This window comes from Triplophysa rosa, linkage group LG16 (genome assembly GCF_024868665.1).
Source record: "Triplophysa rosa linkage group LG16, Trosa_1v2, whole genome shotgun sequence".
NCBI lineage: Eukaryota > Metazoa > Chordata > Actinopteri > Cypriniformes > Nemacheilidae > Triplophysa > Triplophysa rosa.
Window position 1 is genome coordinate 23,175,117 of NC_079905.1, and position 20,334 is coordinate 23,195,450.

The window sequence follows — 20,334 nt, forward strand, 5'->3', positions numbered from 1 at the left end:
AGATCGTAGAGAAGCTCATCAGATGCGTAGGCTCTGAAGAACAAAAGGTGAATGAATGAGCACGCCGGCTTCCCTCTTATACCCGGACATCCGGGGAGGAGCCCGGCATGCAAATTTCATTCGCCAATTTTCATTGGCCTTTTCTAAATACTCAGAAGATGATAGGTTCTCAAGACAAACCCCATTCTGTCGGTTCGACACAACGTCTCGTTCCCTCCATCAGGGAACCGAGGTTACATCCGTAACCAAGACGTTTCTATCTGAACATGATCTGCTGTATATATATTGAACGATTGGTTTGAAGCATCCGTCTCGGCGTCTCCATTCAGAATTACCTTCTCCTGAGCTTTATTCCACGCAGCGACCGGGTCCGATTCAAATCCTTTCTGCACAAGCATCCGGATCAGATCTCTCTTTGACTTGTTCTCTGTAAATATAAAACACACCAATTACATACACTGAGAGACGCTTCGTTTGCTCTTCACTCATCTCATTTCACATCCGGCGATACACATGGTTTCACTCACTAGCACAACAGCTTCTTTAAATCACATCTCACCGATTGCAATTTTCCCTTCAATCTTTTCCAGGACGAATCGAGCCTGGTTGGAGAGTTTGGCCGCTTCGGCACCCAGACTGCCCACCAGCCAGTCCTTCCTCAGTTTATAATAGTGCAGACGCAGCTCGAAGAACTCCTTGAGAATGTCCTGAACGGACTCGTAACGCTTCAGACAGCCCATGTGATCAAACAGCACCTGCACACATACGCATCATCAAAACATGTCAGCAAGACTAAAGACCATTCAAAGTGTCTTCTATGACTTGTCTCCTGATCCGTACCATGGAGTTGCAGGTGAGAGAGGACTGCAGTTTGAAGACTTTGTGAAGACCGGCTGCCTCCGCCTGTGCCAACTTCTCCTCTGTCATACGCACCACAAACTTTACTGTACTGTCTGTGTGATACTCCTTATAGTCCGAGATCAGAGGAGGAGTTTTATCTGTTCCCTGAAGCATGGGCTCCAGAACAGACTCCTTATATGCCTGAAAGAGAGAGAGAGAATCACATCAGACATCAGCAGCACACCAGTTATCCTGAAACCAAAGTCCTGATGTCCACACGTTACCTGAGTCCATGTGCGAACGGGCAGCTCAATGATCTCAATGGTGTTTTTGTCCAGGACAGACACCTCCCCGCTCACCAAATACTGGTTCTGTCCCAGCTCGTGAATCACACCTTTAAAGTTCTTGTAGCGCGGCAGCTGATGAAGACACAATCACACTACTATAAACCTTACTGTTTATTTTTACAACATGTTTAACCTTTGTAATATGGTCCTTTCACACAAACAAGATCAGGGTTGCCCCTGTGTGTTATTTTTGTTGTTATTACCATGGGCAGGGGGTCCTGATGGTTGAGCAAACGGTTGATGTTGTTGACAATCTCTCGTGGGTCATAGTTAGGGATCTTACAGGCCCAGCCTGTACCGATGCCCTCAGCTCCGTTCACCAGTACCATGGGAATGATGGGTATGTACCACTCCGGCTCCACCTTCTGGTTGTCGTCATACAAGAACTTCAGCAGATTGGAGTCCAAAGAAGAAAACAGCAGTTTGGCCAGTGGACTGAGAGAAGATAGAAACATTAACCAATGCGTCACGAAGACCTCAGTGTGTAAGCTGTGTTATCAACAGAAATTATAAAATATTAAGCCTAGTGAGTCTTACCTGAGCATAGTGAAGATGTAACGAGGGCTGGCAGCATCTTTACCGCCATTGATACGGGTACCAAACTGACCAAGAGGCTGAAGAATGTTGACGTTGTTGCTGCCCACAAAGTTCTGGGCTAAATTCACGATGGTCATCATCAGAGCTTGCTGCAGATAACATGATTAAAATAAATGTTTGACACCACTCATTACATTTTGTTGCTTTCGGCATATACAAGGCCTAAATAATAGGTTCACTGGTGCAGCCTGCAGTACTGTAGCCAAACTGAAAATGCAGGAGCAGTATGTGTGGAATGGTTGTATTAGCTGTACAGAAAACGTCTTTGTTACGGATGTAACCTCAGTTCCCTGATAGAGGGAACGAGATGTTGTGTCGAGCCGACAGATGGGGTTCGTCTTGAGAACCTATCAACTTCTGACTAGTTTAGAAAAGGCCAATGAAATTGGCGAATGAAATTTGCATGCCGGACTCCACCCCCGGATATCCGGGTATAAAAGGGAGACGGCATGCTGCATTCATTCACCTTTGGGCTGAGGAGCCTGAGAGCCTCTCTCGACTGCTGCAGCGGGTGGCACGTGTTGTGGCATGGAGGACACAACGTCTCGTTCCCTCCATCATGGAACTGTGGTTACATCCGTAACCAAGACGTTCCCTTTCTGTCGGTCTCTCGACGTTGTGTCGAACCGACAGATGGGGTTCCTGTGGAAAACACCACGGCGCTGTGCCACATCACAATCTCTAGCGAAGCGACGGTGACTGGTCTGGGTGTGTCAGATGTGAGCGCTAGCGCGAAATTGTAACCGTCCAGTGGATGGGTAGGGGGTCCCAGAGCTTTTGAAAAGGTGGGAAGCCCCTGCCACCTGCCGTCACAGGCGGAGGCCATGTCTCTCTAACAGTGAGACGCCGCCCGGCACCGTAAGGGCCACTGGGTAAGCGCTATTTCCTCAGTGGGGGAACGCGCTACAGACACCACTTCCTACCGTAGGGAGGAGTTCAGTGGAGACATCAACATGGTCTCGCCGTCAGGGGAGAACTCATGGGAGGAATGTGCGGACTGAAGGAAGTGCCGCAAGGTTGAGGTCCACCTAGGGAAGGTCATGGGTTACCAAGGTGGGAACCAATCATGAGGATACATCAGATGGAACCGCCCGGTTGGGGTGTTACTACGTCTGGAGCGCTAGGTCCAGTTAGAGCTATGCGGTAGATAACTCAGCTGGTACCCGACCTAAGGGGGCAGGGCTGCTCTGCCCAGCCCGCCCGCAGGAGGTGCTTTGTGATGGATGGAATGCCTGTTCTTCACCCAGTGGGGGAAGAAGGGAGGCGAGAATAGCACGCTTAGAAGGAAGGGGGGAGGTACTTTCGCAGGCATACGCCCTACCGGCCGCCGGTCTTACCTGTTACCATGCAAGACTCGAGCTGACACCGGTTCTATGCGGAGGCTGTAGAACCTTGTGAAGGTGTTGGGCGTAGCCCAACCCGCAGCTCTGCAGATGTCTGCCAGAGAGGCGCCCTGAGCCAGTACCCACGAGGAGGCTACACCCCGGGTGGAGTGAGCTCTCACTGCTAGTGGGCCCGGGCGATCTTGGGACCGGTATGCCGTAGTGACGGCGTCCACAATCCAGTGCGCCAATCTCTGTTTGGAGACAGCCCTCCCCTTCTGCTGACCTTCAAAACAGACAAAGAGCTGCTCAGTGCTCCTGAAGCTCTGCGTGCGGTTCAAGTAGAGGCGCAATGCACTGGACACAACACGGAAGGGGTTGGGTCTTCCTCCCCGGTGGGGAGCGCCTGCAAGTTCACCACCTGGTCCCGAAAGAGAGTGGTGGGAACTTTGGTCACGTAGTCGGGCCGGGGTATCAGGATAATGTGAGAATCACCGGGCCCGAATTCTAGGCAATCTGAGGACACGGAGAATGCTTGTAGGTCCCCTACCCTCTTGGAGGTGAGCGCCATCAGGAGAGCCGTCTTTATTGTGAGGTGAGAAAGAGCGGCAGCTCCGAGGGGCTCGAAGGGGGGGGCTCTGGAGGCCCGCCAGGACCACATCAAGGTCCCAAGAGGGTACGAAGCGCGGACGAGGTGGATACAGCCTTCTTGCACCCCTTAGGAACCTAATGACCAGGTTGTGCCTTCCTAGAGACTTACCTGTAAAAAGGACAGCACATTCTTTATCAAGCAACTCCGCGGGTCTTCTCTTCGAGAAGAGCACCAGGACAAAAAGAGGCGCCACTTAGTGGCCGGGGCCCTAGCCTGAGTGATTGTCTCAACCACCGCAGGGGGTAGGCCACTCAGGGTCTCAGACATGGAGGTTCCAGAGGTCAGGTCTGGTCTGGGGTGCCATAACATGCCCTTCCCCTGGGAAAGCAGGTCCTTTGTCAGGGGAATCGGTCAGGGGGGAGTTGTCATCAAGAGCATTAGCTCCAAGAACCAAGTCCGGTTGGGCCAGTACGGCGCAACTAGTAGCACTTGATGCTCCTTTTCCCTGACCGTGCAATGAGGCTCACTGGGGGGAAGGCGTACTTCCGCTTGTCCCACGGCCAGCTGTGCGCTAGACCATCCATGCCGAGGGGGCCTCGGACAGGGAGTACCATAGCAGGCAATGGGTGGTGTCCAGGGAGGCGAACAGGTCTACCTGAGCCTTCCCGAACTGTACCCAAATGGCTGGACTGCGTGGGGGTGGAGTCGCCACTCTCCGCGAGGCGTCGACTGACGAGAGAGCGCGTCGGCTGTTTGGTTCAGGTCGCCTGGGAAATGTGTGGCTCGCACGGAGCGGATCACCTGCTGACTCCACAGCAGGAGGCGTTGGGCGAGTCGTGTTAACTGCCGTGAGCTACAGCAGTTGTGCTGTCTGACCGGACCAGCACGTGCTTGTCCTGCACAAGAGGTTGTAGCCTCTTCAGTGCAAGTAGCACAGCCAACAACTCTAGGCAGTTGATATGCCAGCGCAGGCGGGGGCCCGTCCATCGCCCCAACATTGCGTGACCATTGCACATGGCACTTCAACCCTGGAGGGAGGGACCCCTGTCCATAGAAAGGTCATTGAAGACCAGGGGGTTAGGGTGCGTCGACAGAGAGGCGTGATGACCATACGCCTGCTGCCGGTGTGCCACGCTCTCCAGGGAACTCTGTAGCCAGTGTTGGAGCGGTCTCATGTGCATCAACCCGAGGGGACCACCCCCACCGAGGATGCCATGTGTCCCAGGAGCCTCTGAAATTGTTTCAGGGGGACCGCTGACTGCTTGAAAAGGTTCAGGCAGTTAAACACTGACTGTGCACGCTCGGTAGTCAGTCGCGCTGTCATGGAGACAGAGTTGAGTTCCATACCGAGAAAAAAGATGCTCTGCACAGGGGAGAGCTTGCTCTTTTCCCGGTTGACCTGTAGTGCCAAACGATCTAGGTGCCGGGGCACCAGGTCTCTGTGTGTACGCAACAGATCTCGCGAGTGTGCCTAGATGAGCCAGTTGTCGAGATAGTTTAGTACCCGCACACCTCTCTCCCTGAGGGGAGCGAGGGCGGCTTCCACGACCTTCGTAAAGACTCGTGGTGACAGGTACAGACCGAAAGGGAGGACCCTGTACTGATATGCCCGCCCCTTGAAAGCGAACCGTAGGAACGGGCGACGACGAGGGAGAATCGAGACATGAAAGTAAGCGTCCTTCAGGTCGATTGCCCTGAACCAATTCTGACATCTGATAGACGCCAGGATGCGCTTCTGCGTGAGTATCCTGAACGGCAGCTTGTGTAGGTGCCTGTTCAGGGTACGCAGATCTAGAATGGGGCGCAACCCCCCGTCTTTTTTGGGGACGATGAAGTACGGGCTGTAAACCCTGTTGAACATCTCGGCTAGAGGGATGAGCTTGATCACTTTCTTCGCCAGAAGGGTGACGACCTCGGCCCGAAGCACGGGAGCATCCTTGCCTCTGACTGAGGTTGAGAGGATGACCTGAAACTTGGGCGGGCGTCTGGCGAATTGGATCGCGTAGGAGAGACGGATCATATCCCGTAGCCACCGTGACAGTTTGGGAAGCTCTAGCCAGGCTCCCGTGAGAACTGCTGGGAAAAGTCCTCGACAGTGTCACCAAACACCCCACCCTGCGCGATGGGTGCGTCGAGAAAGCGGACTTTCTCGGCATCAAGCATCTGCACAAGGTTGAGCCAGAGGTGCCTCTCCTGGACCACAAGTGTGGACATCCCGTAGGGCGAGGTCGGTGGCGGTGCGGAGTTCCTGCATCAACCCTGGGTCGGTCTTACCCTCGTGGAGCTCTTTCAACGCCTTGGCCTGATGGACCTGCAGGATGGCCATGGCATGGAGAGAGGAGGCAGCTTGGCTCACAGCAGTGTAAGCCTTCGACACCAGAGATGCCGAAACCTTACACGCTTTGGACGGGAGTCTAGGTCGACATCTCATCGTCATCACGAATCTTTTGCGACTGTGTGGCTGATGAACAAGACGGGGTCACAATAATCCCCATATCACCCTTGCCGCTCGCCGTAGTGGACGGCAGGGCCGTAGCCACTGCTGTCACGGAACGGGAAGCAGACGAGGTGGTGGCTGGCTCCCGAAAGAACACAGCCACACGACCGCAATGTCTGGATCGCCATCCGCCCGCAGTGCGGGCAGGATGTATCCACGAAGGTTGCCTCAGCGTGCTGGAGACCCAAACACTTGAGGCAGACCATCCCCCTCCTCGATGAGAGTATCACACCCACGAGAACAGCGGGACATGCCACGCTGGAGAAATTTAGCTCTTTTAGAAGTCTCGAACACCTCTGGAACCGCCGAGATGCCCAGGGGAAGTCGCTGCAGGAAGGGACAGTCTGCTGCACCACGTCATAAGATTCCAGCAGTAATTCAGTGTAGTGTTTTGAAGTCTCGAAGTCGACCATAGAAACGAAGGCTCCGAAGAACAAAAGGTGAATGAATGCAGCACGCCGTCTCCCTTTTATACCCGGATATCCGGGGGCGGAGTCCGGCATGCAAATTTCATACGCCAATTTCATTGGCCTTTTCTAAACTAGTCAGAAGTTGATAGGTTCTCAAGACGAACCCCATCTGTCGGCTCGACACAACGTCGAGAGACTGACAGAAAGGGAACTGGACTTACAGCATGAACACAAAACTGGCCCGACTGACACACATACTAGTTTCTGGTCATCCATACTGTAAAGCCTTGAAACTTCAAAACGAATTCTGTAGAGCTTAATGAAAGTGTGCATTGAACACCACTGGAGTACCGCAGGGCTCTATTCTGGGTCCCGTCATCTTCTACACAGCATTTCTTTACCTTCTACCAAGCTTTCCTGTGTTACTCTGCATAGTGTCACATTTCATCGTGATGATGTTTCTGTCTCAGTTACAGACAATATCTCTGTACAATCAATCAATACATGTTTAACTGCACTGCTGTAACTTTTTACCCACACTGGTGATGTGTAGAGCTTTGCATGTGTATGGTGTGCACTCATATTGACCATCACTTAGTTCATGTTTCGAGGTCAATAAATAATAAATAAATGTAATGAAATGAAATGGTTGCTACAAACTTCGCCGTGATGGTACGCTGACATCTCTGCCACAGATCCGGCCAGCTGGGCCACCTTCACCTCTCTCTTATCATTTCTCTTCAGACAAGTGAACAAGACCTTCCTCTGACCCGGCTTCATACCTGCATAAAAAAGAATTGTAGAGTAATTTGTCGCTGTAGCTAAAGAAAAAGCTGCTATAAGTCCAGGACTGAAGATAAACACACCATCAACAAGTGAGGGAATAGATCTCTCGTTGTCAGAGTTTGAGAACAGGATCAGTTCTTTGTTGATGAAGTCGTTGTAGGACAGGTGTCGTGTCACGGTGCCATACAGGTATTGCTGTGAAAAGAAAACAGAATGACCAATGTGAGCAACCACAGAATGGTAGAGATGCACCGATTGCAATTTTCTTTGCCGATTCCGGTTTCCGATTTTTGTCGATTCCGATTTTCTATCCACAAACTATAATTGAGAGTATGTATATAAAACCACATTTACTTTTCTTCAATGCACAATTTTTCATAATAACAAATTTTATTTTCATTAGACAAATTATTGAACATTACAATTTCCCCAAATTTCCCTAAATGTAGTTGTCAAGGGATCTTTTCTCACCTAAAAATTTCTTCAATTGAAGAACTCTTCAATGACCCCTTTTCTCTTTTGTACTCGTCTCACAAAAGTCTAAGATTACAAGCCTATGCATAAAATGGTACTTTAACTTTATTCTTGTCTGTTCCTGTTCATGAAACTAACATTGCTTTATTTTCTGAAATGTAAAATAATTTGTCTTTATCTTGGGTCTGTAGAATTAAAAGAAGTGGGTTGGTTCATTTTAGCTGCAACTTCAATAAAAAAGTTTAAAAATCTTATAAATGAATTCTACTCTAAAGATTTAAATGTATCATCACATTGCTTGTGTTAGTAAAGAACTGAATCAGATAATCACATATATAGGTTGATTTATGATTTTTTTATATTCTGGATTTTAAAAACAAGTAGAAGTCGTGTTGAATGTCATTTTACCTAGGTGAAATGACCACAGTTTTAACATAAGACAAGGAATCAGGTTGAATGGAATTTACATTTGTTTTACACAGAGTGAACGACTTCAACATGAGTTTAGCATGTGTCAGAGTTTAGCATCACTCACGCGTGTGTGTGTGTGTGTGTGTGTGTGTGTGTGTGTGTGTGTGTGTGTGTGTGTGTGCACCTCAGGCAGTCCGTGCATCCTCCTCTGCCGTCTATCCTCCATGAAGTTAGTCAACCACTCCTTTCTGTCATCAGTCTTCTTCTTACTGAACGCCTGAGCACACGTCACATCATGCAATATGTCTTAAATATCTGATGAATGTGTCTATTTAAGCAAAGTGACATTGTGAAAAACATTAGACGTTTAAAGCTCACCAGCGTAATGGCCGCGTCATCTTCAGTGCCATTGTATTTGAACATAATTCGATGTCTCTCCATGTCGGCGAAATATTCCTTTGCTTCTTTGCTTGTGCTGGTACCCAAACCTTGGAAAAACACCAGGGAAACATGCAGTCGTGTTTCTAGATGCGGCCTCTTTCAAAGAGAGAAGGCAAAGAACACAAACCTTTGTAGTACTTGATGTGCCAGGTTTTATAATTTTCTGTGTGTTTCTTCCATTCGTCAAACTCTGGGATGCTGTAGAAGGCCATCTCCTGTTTATTCTTACCGGCCTGCAGAAGAAATGACATCGTGAGAATGTGTGAAGCATTCATCTGAATGGCTGTGGTGTGTGCGAGTGTTGTACCTTTACGATGGGTGTGATGAACTCCTCCAGGAAGGTGTGCTTCAGCAGAGACGGCCAGTTGTGATGGAAGAAGTTGATGAGGAGACCCTTGATGTGAGAGCCGTCCTGATCCTGAATACACACATGATACACGCATGATTCACTAACACACACACACGCGTCATGTCTGTTGTGTCAATTAGCAGATTGATGAGCTAACAGCACCTGATCGGTCATGATCATGATTTTTCCGTAGCGCAGACTCTTCAGGGACTCTGGATCATCATAACTCTTCTTGTACTGAAGACCCACGATTTTAATGATGTTGTTGATTTCTGCGTTCTCCATGATCTTTCATACAAAGATTGGAAAACGGCAATATGAGTGAATCATTTCTAACCATGAGAAGAATGTTTTCATCACTTGCATACCGTTGTAATGCAGATGACTTCAACATTGAAATGATATAGTTATTAAATATTTGATAAGACTTTACAATAAAGTGTCATTGGTTAACACGCATTAGCGATGAGAAACAAAGAACGATCAATATATTTATTCATCTTTGTTCATGTTTATTTCAATACAACTGTAGTTTATTGTGCTTTCATTCATGTTAACAGATACCGTGAAATGTGTTAGTAACTGCTGAAATTAACAAGTAAGATGAATAAATCTTCACTAGTGTTAAACTGATAGTTCACCCAAAAATGAAATTTCGGTCACAAATGACTCACTCTCTAGTTGTTCCAAACCTGTTTAAATGTCTTTGTTCTGATGAACACAGAGAAAGATATTTGGAAGAATGCTTATGACCTGACAGACCTCGCCCCCCACTGACTCCCATAGTAGGAAAAATAAAATGGAAGAACTGTTTGCTGTCCTACATTCTTCAAAATGTCTTCTTTCATGTTCAACAAAAAGTATTTTTCCTACTATGGGAGTCAATGGGGGGCCAAATCTGTTTGGTTACAAACATTCGTCCAAACACATTTTTCAGAACAAACAGAAAAAATACAAATGTAGATTTGGAACAACTCGAAGGTGAGTAAATGATGACAGAATTGGGTGAACTGTCCCTATAACAATGTGTCCCAGTAATGATGAGAACGAGAAAGTGCAGGACGATGTGTTGAAATGAAAAGAATGTCAGAGGTTTTATAAACAGTGGTTTTGGGGTGAAACTGGCTCTCACCTGTTTATGTGAGGCTTCTCTCACATTGAGAATCTTTCCTCTGAGAGGAAACACACCGTATCGATCTCGCCCGATCACTCCTAAACCTGACACAGCCAGAGACTTGGCAGAATCTCCTTCAGTCAGGATCAGAGTACACTCGGATGAGTGCTTACCACCTACAGAACACAACCGCAACAACTCATCACAATACCAGACAAATGAGCACATCAACAAACTATTTCTTAAAACTCAATGATTTCTCCTAGATATCAACCAGATTAAAAGGAGAGCAAATGGAAACTCTTGCTGAAGTCTCCTCTGTGTATCAGACAATTCTCCTCACAACTGTCTCTGTGATTAGAGTTTCAGAAGAGATGTCAACAACGTCCCCGTTTAGGAGAAACCTCCGGGACTAAGCGGAGACCTAAACAGTGAACTCCATCAAAATCTGTTGAGCTATGAAAGAGAAACCCAGCGAGTGAGCACTGGAGGACCATATGAGAACGGGGTTCAGGCGTCTCACCGGCATCATTGGCATCATCTAGTTTAGGGATTCCTTTAATCTTGCTGTGTTTGACCGAAGAACACTTCTTGTTGAGCTGCGTCTGAGCTTTAAACTTCACCCAGTTCAGAATGCTCTCCACGATCCCACAGTTTGTGGCCTGTCATGAGAAAAATCACACGTCAGAACATCAGAACAAAGAGCTTGGGACCTTCAAGATCAGATCAAATTCATCATGGATGCTTGACAGTATGAGAGACAGACTCACGGCTCGGATGAATTTCTCAGACAGAACACATTTGGAGCCGAAGCTTTTGGTCTGAAGGGTCATGTTCTCCTTGGTCTGGGAATCAAAGGTTGGGTTCTCGATCAGGGCGTTCACAAACACCCACACGTGGTTTTTCACCTGAAATTCAAAAACATTTCCATCGGGCTTCTGCAGTGAAGTTTGAAGAACGGTGAAGGAATGATCTCATGGTCCGACATGATGTGTCTGAACACATGTGAATGTTCACCTGGAATGGTTTCACTGACACTCCAGCTTTGTTCTTCTTCTTCACCACTTCAATCAGTTTGGACACTATTTGGTCCACCACATAGTCAACGTGTCTTCCACCCTGACATAACAAACAAACAAACAAACCAACAGACACTCAGAATCAAAACTCGTTAAGCGTTACAAGTCTAAGTCATTCCCCATTTGGAAATATAGATACGAATATAAACGAGAGCGCGTCTTCTCAACCTTGGTGGTGGCGATGCAGTTGACAAAGCTGATCTGCTGAAAGCCCTTCTCGCTCATGGTGAGACAAACCTCCCAGCGTTCACTCACAGTCTCGTTCACCACCTTCAGAGCCACACCCGTCTCATCCAGCTTATCCTTCACGTACAGATCCACGTAACTGCGGAATCCGCTCACCTGCAGCGTCAGACGGACACGATGTTGACACGTAAACACAAATCTACAGAAGTCCTCATCAAAGAAGAGTGTCGTGGACTTACGGGTAGCTTCTTTCCATTGAACATGACTTTAACACCCCGACAGGAGCCGGCCACGTCGTACGCCCGGCGGGTCAGCAGAGCCACGATGTCCTTGTCCAGGTTCTCCATTTTGAATTTGGCCAGATCGGGCTGGAACGTGACGCATGTGAAGTCTTCTGCATCAAAGTGCTTGATCTTGGCATCACTGGTCTTCGTCATGTTCTCCTGCCACGTCTGTGGGAGATAAACTCTGGGAGGTCAATGTGTCTCAACACTCTGGCAGCACATCCTCCACATTCACATCACCCCCGTGTACCTGTTTGAAGCTGCGCTTGTACTCTTTACAGGCCGTCTCCACTGTGAACTTTGTGCTGAATATGTTACAGAGCTTCGCACCGTATCCGTTTCTTCCACCTGCAGGGTAAGACATGAAGAGAGTCCAGTCTGAGTGTGTGCTTACACCGAATGCACCCTAAAAACTATCATCGTATTAAGAGGAACATAAAAACTGTACCTGTGACTTTCTTCTCATTGTCATCGTAGTTGCTGGAGGTGAGAAGATGTCCAAAGATCAGCGCAGGCACAAACATCTTCTCGTCTTTGTGTTCCACCACAGGAATTCCCTTCCCGTTATTCCACACAGAGATGGTGTTGGACTCTCTGTTGACATGAAAACACAAAACAGCTTAACAGTCACACACACACATGACACTGTTATCTGATCATCGACTCGTTAAGCTGGATGTCCTGAACTAAACCCATAACTCCATAAATAAACGGCACACAAGCCCTTAAAGTGACACTTCACCCAAAAATGAAAATTCTCTCATCATTTACTCACCTTCGAGCTGTTCCAAATCTGTATACATGTCTTTGTTTGGTTGAACATAGAGAGAAAGATATTTGGAAGAATGCTTATAACAAGACATAGGGATCTCGCCCCCCACTGACTCCCATAGTAAGAAAAAATACAACAACGGCAGTCAAAAGTGCCCAAGAACTGTTTGCTGTTCTACATTCTTCAAAATATCTTCTTTTGTGTTCAACAGAAGAAAAAAAATGATAAAGCACTTTTTCCTACTAAGGGAGTCAATGGGTGTTGAGATCTGTCTGGTTATAAGCATTCTTCCAAATATCTTTCTCTGTGTTCATCAGAACAAAGACATTTATACAGGTTTGGAACAACTCGGCGGTCGGTCAATGACGACAGAATTTACATTTTTGGGTGAACTATCACTTTAAGCCAGTCCTACAATAGGATCTACACGCTATCACATGAAGCAAACATGATCTCATCTCTGAATGAAACTCACGAGTTGATGTTGATTTTGATGGTGGTCATGTTCTTGTCTCTCTGTTTATTATCTGCTGCATTCACTGTTGATAAAGACAAAATTCACCTTTAACAGTGATATTACAATCATAACAATGACAAACAACGTCTCGTTACTGACACACACACACAATGTCATCAAACTGATATCTCGCGCTCACAGTGACACACGAGCAACTAGTTTAACAGCTGATTTAGATTTTTTGGGGTCATTTGAGAACTGTGTAGTCTGTTGAAAAACACAAAAAGAGCAGTCACATAATAATACACAAAACTAGCAGAGCAAAGAACACCGTGCATCTTTTGACTTGTTGTGCCGCTCAATGAAGCCGTATCGTTGTGAAAATTAACTGACTCCATATACAAGAACGATCAAAAGGATTTGAATCACTTTTGTCTCCTCTAGATGCTACATAAAAATGTCTAAGAGAAATTAAAATGAACTGAATTAATAAATGTGGGTGGAAACTGAACATATCGTTCACATTCACCTCGCAATGACCTCAAGAATCAGGAGAACACAATTAAGTTTCTAGTACGCATGAGTGAAAAGTCTAAACATTAGAAAAACTATAAACTTGTGCTGGCACAAGGGGATTTGCTATGGTGGAAGTTCTAGAACCAGTAAAGAGGAGTGTCGTTCACAAAATAACTCTCCATCAGGCCTCTGAGATCACACGAACCGGCTGATTAACAACATAAAACAACTGAAAGACGCCACGATCCGAGTTGTGTTCTGTTGATAAAAGTGTTCATGTAATGTAAAGATATACGTTATTATGATGAAAAGAGTAAAGGTGGACTTGTAAGAGTTTAAAACACTTTTCTGTGTCATGCCTTCAGACAGTCAACACGCTTGTGCTTGGACCCATGAAACAGAAAGAGAAAATGTGTTTGGAACAAGTTATTACATTTTAATAAACGATTAAGACATGAATGAAGTTTGGTCAATAATAACAGCAGAAACACACATAAAGAAAGTAAACTCAGTCGATTTTTAGTCTGATAAAACTAAATCACTGTTAGTGGATGCTGTGTCGTACGTTCATCGGACAGAAATGAAAACAGAAGGAATATTCTTACCGAGAATCTCATCAAAGATTTTATATAATCCAGGGACGAATGTGATTTCCCGCAGATTCATTCCAATTTCCTCATCAAAAACCCACATTTGCTGAAGAACACACACAAACATTCAGAATTACACACAGAAATCAAAACACATTAAAAGACTGTCACATGTGTGTAATGACATGTGTATAACAACAAAAACATGCTTTAAACACAGACACTTCCTGTTTTATGAAGGTATTTTGGGTGCAAAACAACGGAGCGCCTCTGTGAGAGTGGAACTTATAGTTGTAGAGGTCGGCCACACATGTGTTTCAGTACATTTGAAGTTGCAAACTTGTAGATGTTATTTTCTCTCCCGCAAACACAACACAACAGTTAGGCCTTCTTGAATCCTTCAGTGCGAGTGCACAAATCCAGTTGTACAAATCACAAACTGAGATACTCGTGCAGTAAATATGGCGCAAGACACATTCACACACCTGCACCAAAAGCAAGCGTTCGCAGACCAGTTTATGGGAATTCATGCAGTGAGAGATGAATGCTCGTCAAATATTTTCTCACAAATGAAAGGTTTTATTCTTGGACATCTTTCTAACACAAACACCAGAACACAACTACAAGTGCTTGAATCTGCTGCTGCGAGTCTCTGACACAAGTTCACACACTCTCTCACATTTGTGTGATGTGTGGAGCAAAGTGATTTGTGCACTTGCAGAGGTCAGACCAGCTAGTTTTGAAGCGCAAGTGATGGAAAAGAATCATCCCGAGCTGCTTTAGTGCCCTAAAATCACTAATCTCCATAGAATACATTGGTTTAGTTTAAATACGTGTGCTGGTCAGCTACACTGACAATCCCTTACGAAAATTAACTCTGGTACAGTTAAACAAAACACATTTTTCTTACAGTAAAATAAAAAAAAATACGGTTAGGGTACTGTAGTAAAACCATGGTTACCACAAAATAACTGGTTTTCAAAAACCGTAGTTAAACCAGTTGCTGTAGTAAAACCATGGTTTTGCCAATAATAATAAAAACATGGTTTTACTCTTTTACAAAAAACGTTTTTTCGTAATGGATCAGTGTTTCTGAATTAGCCGTTCTTATTTCACAAAAGGTAGCTAGCTCCTGCTCTGATAAGTTTGCTATTCAATCGTCTCATATTAAATGACACCGTCATATTAAACTATTCCTTGTATTTTGTTCTGCCTAACTTTATAGAAAACTGACAGATCAGGGTGTGTCTTCGCAGGTGTGTAAAACAGGTGTTTATTTCGATGAGCAATGAGCACTGTTACCTGAGCGCAACACGGTATCCGTCTCAAGAGGAATGATCCGTATCGTTCGGTCGGTCGGTTTTCTATTTAATATCAAAAGTTTCTAAACGTATCCTTTTATTCCTCAGTTCCGATTCTTAACACAATTAATCCAACTACATTTCATCTCTTTCTCGTCAAACAACGACTAACTTAAAACAACCAGACGAACAAACCATAGAGCCATAGGGCATCCTTTACCCTACGCCACACATCAATTATATGGCGTAGTATGATGGCTGTCTGTCATAACTTGGTCATCTAGTAAGTAAATAAATGAAATGAAGATATAAATGATAAAAAAAGGATTCAATCAGTATTAAATCAGTTTTCAAAACCATAGTTATGGTTATTTTGTTGTAGCCATGGTTTTACTACACTAACCATGTTTTTTTCTCACTGTAGTAAAACCATGTTTAATTTTCGTAAGGGATTGTCAATGTAGCTGACCAGCACACGTATTTAAACTAAACCAATGTATTCTATGGAGATTAGTGATTTCAGGGCACTAAAGCAGCTCGGGATGATTCTTTTCCATCACTTGCGCTTCAAAACTAGCTGGTCTGACCTCTGCAAGTGCACAAATCACTTTTGCTCCACACATCACACAGATGTGAGAGAGTGTGTGAACTTGTGTCAGAGACTCGCAGCAGCAGATTCAAGCACTTGTAGTTGTGTTCTGGTGTTTGTGTTAGAAAGATGTCCAAGAATAAAACCTTTCATTTGTGAGAAAATATTTGACGAGCATTCATCTCTCACTGCATGAATTCCCATAAACTGGTCTGTGAACGCTTGCTTTTGGTGCAGGTGTGTGAATGTGTCTTGCGCCATATTTACTGCACGAGTATCTCAGTTTGTGATTTGTACAACTGGATTTGTGCACTCGCACTGAAGGATTCAAGAAGGCCTAACTGTTGTGTTGTGTTTGCGGGAGAGAAAATAACATCTACAAGTTTTCAACTTCAAATGTGCTGAAACACATGTGTGGCCGACCTCTACAACTATAAGTTCCACTCTCACAGAGGCGCTCAAAATACCTTCATACTGTTTCCTCATAAACCAAACTGCTTAAAAACTTTATAAAACTGAAAAATGTCAAAGGTTGTGTGTGTGTGTTGTTTCACCTGAGTGACAGGTTCCACGGAGCCGATGTAAGTGTCCGGACGGAGGAGAATGTGCTCGAGTTGAGTTTTCTTCTGATAGATTCTCTCCACAGACATCTTCTTTGAGCTCTCCTTCTTCACCGTCTCGCTCTTCCCTGAATCTCCTCGGCCGTTCATCTCTTCTTTCTTCGCACCATTGTTCTTCTCGAAGAGGGTCTGTTGTTAGATACAGTCGTGCAGTTTTGTTAAACGCTAATGATGATTATTTCATGGAGATGAATGATTTGTCAGAGCGGAAGAAGTCATGTTTGGTAAAAACATTTTTGCAAACAATAATCTTTCGTACAGCATGTTCAACTTCTGCCGATGCAATGTCAAGTCCCAGGGCGTGTGTTAAAGCCAATAATGCAACCACAACATAACAAATAATACACAGTATGATGTTTAGGGGTGTAACCAACAGTTATCGTGATATGACATCGCCATACAAAAAATGTAAGATACACCGCCGTTCAAATGTTTAGGATCACTTGTATTTTGTGATCTTAAATGTGTCTTGATATAAAGGCATTTGCTTATATATTTGAAATTATATTTGTAGACAAAAATATAACGCGAAGACATAATAACATTCACTAGAAAACTGTAATTTTATTCAATGAAGTTTTATGAACTGGATGATTTGGACCAAATAATGAGGAACAGGCATTATTTAGCCTTTTGAACGGTAGTGTGTGTACTGAGAGCTGTTTTTACCATGTGATGTCTGTTTTATCCTTTTGGTTGCACTGTCAACGTTTAACATTTTATCTGTGATCATGTGTAATATGTACTGATACATTCATTCATTCATACTGTTCTGGGATCAGTGCGCAGAGCAGCTGCTTCTCTTCATCGTGTCTTTTTAGGTTTGCATTAGTAGGTTTAGGTGCTTAGCATGAGAGTTTTTAGCACTTGCAGTAAAATAAATACAAAATAAGTTTCTCCCAGGAAGAGCTTCACAACACACATCTGACGCTGAAATGTGCTTTGTTTTATACGCGTGTTATAATAAGTGTTGTATCGTGAATACATGTGTAATAAATGAATGCGGATGCAGCTCGTGTCTGAATGAATCTCGCAGATAAAGCGCGTGTGTGCGCGCGTGAGAACACAAACAATGCTTATAATAACCGCTCGAGCCCAAAGCGCGCGTGTGTGTGTATGTGTAATAACGCATATGCATGATCGTGATAATGACGATATCTTGACTTACCACCCAAGTTAAACCCCCGCTTCCTGCTGCACCGTTAGACATTTTCTATTGTGTGTGAGTCTGTCCAGAAAACCAGTCAGAACGCGTCCATATGTGACGAGAAACACACCGGACCGCCGCGCTCTCTCCGTCCTTTCTTTCGTTCCTGCTGTAACAAAGGTGAGGTTCTGAGACCGGCTCTCATGCACGCAGCGCGCCGGCTCAGAGTCAATGTCTGTCGGCTATTGTTAAAATCGATCACCGGCGCCTGCTCGAGGCCTGCAATCCTCGCTCAGAGTTTTTACCAGCTCTTTAAAATTAAATAATGTTAAAAACAGGGTAATTACATTCTAATAACGGAAAAATAACTCCATATATTATACAAACAAAAATACTTAATTTCGCCGCGTGCGAATAACAATTATTGGTGCATAAAAAGGATTTTCATTCAATAACACAGCCGCGGCGTCCGTCCGGCTGCGCTATCCGTACGGAGACACGCCCCCTCAGCTCCGCCCGGCCAATAGGAATATGAGCCGCCGGCTTTTCAACCAATTATATTCTGACCGACGTCATGCGATATCATGTACTTTAAATTTCGGAGAAAATAAATATTTGCGGTGATATATTGTCGATTATGCGTTTTCGCACTTTTGTTTATTTTGGAAAGATGTTTTATTTGGTTTTATCAATATAGAGAAAAACCTAGAAAAGGAATTTTACTTGATACATTTATTACTATTGTTACTAGCAAAATGTCATATACATAAATGTAAGTTTTTGAATCATAAGCCTTTATTCAAGGTTTTTTTGAAGGAATTTAATCAAGTTTGTCTTTTATTTGTATTTATTAATATCTCACAAATGTAGTTTACTTGCAGTTTTTTATTTATTTATGTATTTATTTTTATTTTACTTCATTTCTTTTACTTTATATACCTTTGTTTATTTTATCTACGTCTTTTTTTCCTTCATTGTCTCCCCTGGCTGTTGTTGTTCTTGTTTCGTTCTACTCTATCTATTGCTGTAATAGATTTGCATTTGTACTTCATTGTACATTATATTCTTGATCTATAATATATATATATATATACATATATTTGCGGCGTTGCGTTTCACCCGCTGATCTGTAATAAAGATGATGCATGACGTCATAACATGTAAGAGACCGCACCGCCATATTGATGCCCAAACAAACATTCTATTGCATTAAAAGCAAATGATTTGATTTTAATGAGAAAACAACATCTGACCACTAAATGTGTCTACATACAGTATGAAATCTCCTGCACTCACTGTTCTCACAACGCAAAGGTTTGTTCACAGGTTTGTTATTTAAAGTCGTTATTTTTATGCTTATCGAACATATGTTTTTTGTTTTACACTAGAATACCAATATAATTCATGTAAAGGTGCAAGAATTCTGAATAAAAATGAATTGAGTGGGCCACAAGAATTTGTACAGTCCCCTTTCTGTCAGTCTCTCGACGTTGTGTCGAGCCGACAGATGGGGTTCGCTCTTGAGAACCTATCAACTTCTGACTAGTTTAGAAAAGGCCAATGAAATTGGCAAATGAAATTTGCATGCCGGACTCCGGTTACCTTTTGTATTTCGGAGCCTTCACACTGATCGACTTCGAGACTTCATCTCTATGCCAATTTACTGCTGGAATCTTATGACGTGGTGCAGCGGACGGTCCCTTCCTGCAGCAACTTTCCCCTGGGCGTCTCGGCAGTTCCAGAAGTGTTCGAGTATTTTTCTAAAAGAGCAAATTTCTCCAGCGTGGCTTGTCCCGCTGTTCTCATGGGTGCAACACACTCATCGAGGAGGGGGACGGACACGATGTCTGCTTCCAGTACACTGGGGCAGACGTTGTGGATACGTCCTGCTCGCACTGGGGGCGGTTGACGATTCAGACGTTGCGTCACAGGCGGCTGTGTTCCCACGGGACTCAGCCACCACCTCGTCTGCTCCCCGTTCCGTGACGGCAGGAATACGGCCACCCGCAACCAAGCAGCGAGGCTGATATGAAGATCACTGTGAGCGCTTATCCGCCAGCCACTGGCTCACGGACCGTTCGCACCTCGTCTCGCTCGTCTGTCCGTTCCCCAGGAGATGGTCCTACCGTCTTGTTCCTCAACCACGTATTCGGACACGATGCATGATGATGAGATGTTGCAGCATCGGGGGGTGACGTACTGCCATCCGACTCCTACGATTCCTCGGGCTCCCTCCCTCGGGGGGTCGAGCCCAGGAAGAAGCGGACGTTGAAATGTCAGCCATGCTTTCCCGGGCCACCGTGAGTGTTGGGTTGCAGTGCCCGCACTGCCTCTCCCGGCACTCGCGGCTGGCTACACGGCGCCTCGGGGTTGAGTGCGGCTCCAAGCCGCGCCCACCCCAGGGCCGTGTTTACCGGAAGTGCATGAGGAACTTAGTAAGACCTGCAACGCCCCTTTCCAGCACGTTCACATCAAATAAAGTTCTGTCACCCTCTCTTCCCTCGAGGGTGAGGCAGCTAGAGGATACGTCGATGTCGCCTAGGTGGAGTGTGCCACCGCGGTGCACTCGTGCCCGCAGGCGGCGGCCATCTGGGGGGTTCAACCTAGACTCCC

At 45.3% G+C, this 20,334-nt stretch overlaps 1 protein-coding gene across 1 annotated transcript in view; it reads right to left on the reverse strand.

Annotated features, from left to right (window-relative positions):
* top2b (DNA topoisomerase II beta) overlaps positions 1–18,224 on the reverse strand; it is a 28,941-nt gene extending 10,717 nt beyond the window's left edge. Inside the window, exons 1-25 of the mRNA XM_057355495.1 lie at positions 17,743–18,224; positions 16,509–16,703; positions 14,080–14,170; positions 12,977–13,040; positions 12,178–12,323; positions 11,980–12,077; positions 11,685–11,897; positions 11,428–11,601; positions 11,198–11,299; positions 10,951–11,088; positions 10,704–10,842; positions 10,199–10,356; positions 9,229–9,354; positions 9,025–9,135; positions 8,845–8,950; positions 8,655–8,764; positions 8,461–8,553; positions 7,472–7,586; positions 7,266–7,387; positions 1,725–1,873; positions 1,391–1,622; positions 1,125–1,259; positions 841–1,041; positions 560–755; positions 336–427 (exon numbers count right to left, since the gene is read on the reverse strand). Coding sequence (XP_057211478.1) covers positions 336–427; positions 560–755; positions 841–1,041; positions 1,125–1,259; positions 1,391–1,622; positions 1,725–1,873; positions 7,266–7,387; positions 7,472–7,586; positions 8,461–8,553; positions 8,655–8,764; positions 8,845–8,950; positions 9,025–9,135; positions 9,229–9,354; positions 10,199–10,356; positions 10,704–10,842; positions 10,951–11,088; positions 11,198–11,299; positions 11,428–11,601; positions 11,685–11,897; positions 11,980–12,077; positions 12,178–12,323; positions 12,977–13,040; positions 14,080–14,170; positions 16,509–16,703; positions 17,743–17,784 — 3,348 coding nt within the window. The 5' untranslated portion in view covers positions 17,785–18,224. The remainder of the gene's footprint in view (positions 1–335; positions 428–559; positions 756–840; positions 1,042–1,124; positions 1,260–1,390; positions 1,623–1,724; positions 1,874–7,265; positions 7,388–7,471; positions 7,587–8,460; positions 8,554–8,654; positions 8,765–8,844; positions 8,951–9,024; positions 9,136–9,228; positions 9,355–10,198; positions 10,357–10,703; positions 10,843–10,950; positions 11,089–11,197; positions 11,300–11,427; positions 11,602–11,684; positions 11,898–11,979; positions 12,078–12,177; positions 12,324–12,976; positions 13,041–14,079; positions 14,171–16,508; positions 16,704–17,742) is intronic.
* Between the last annotated feature and the right edge of the window lie 2,110 nt (positions 18,225–20,334).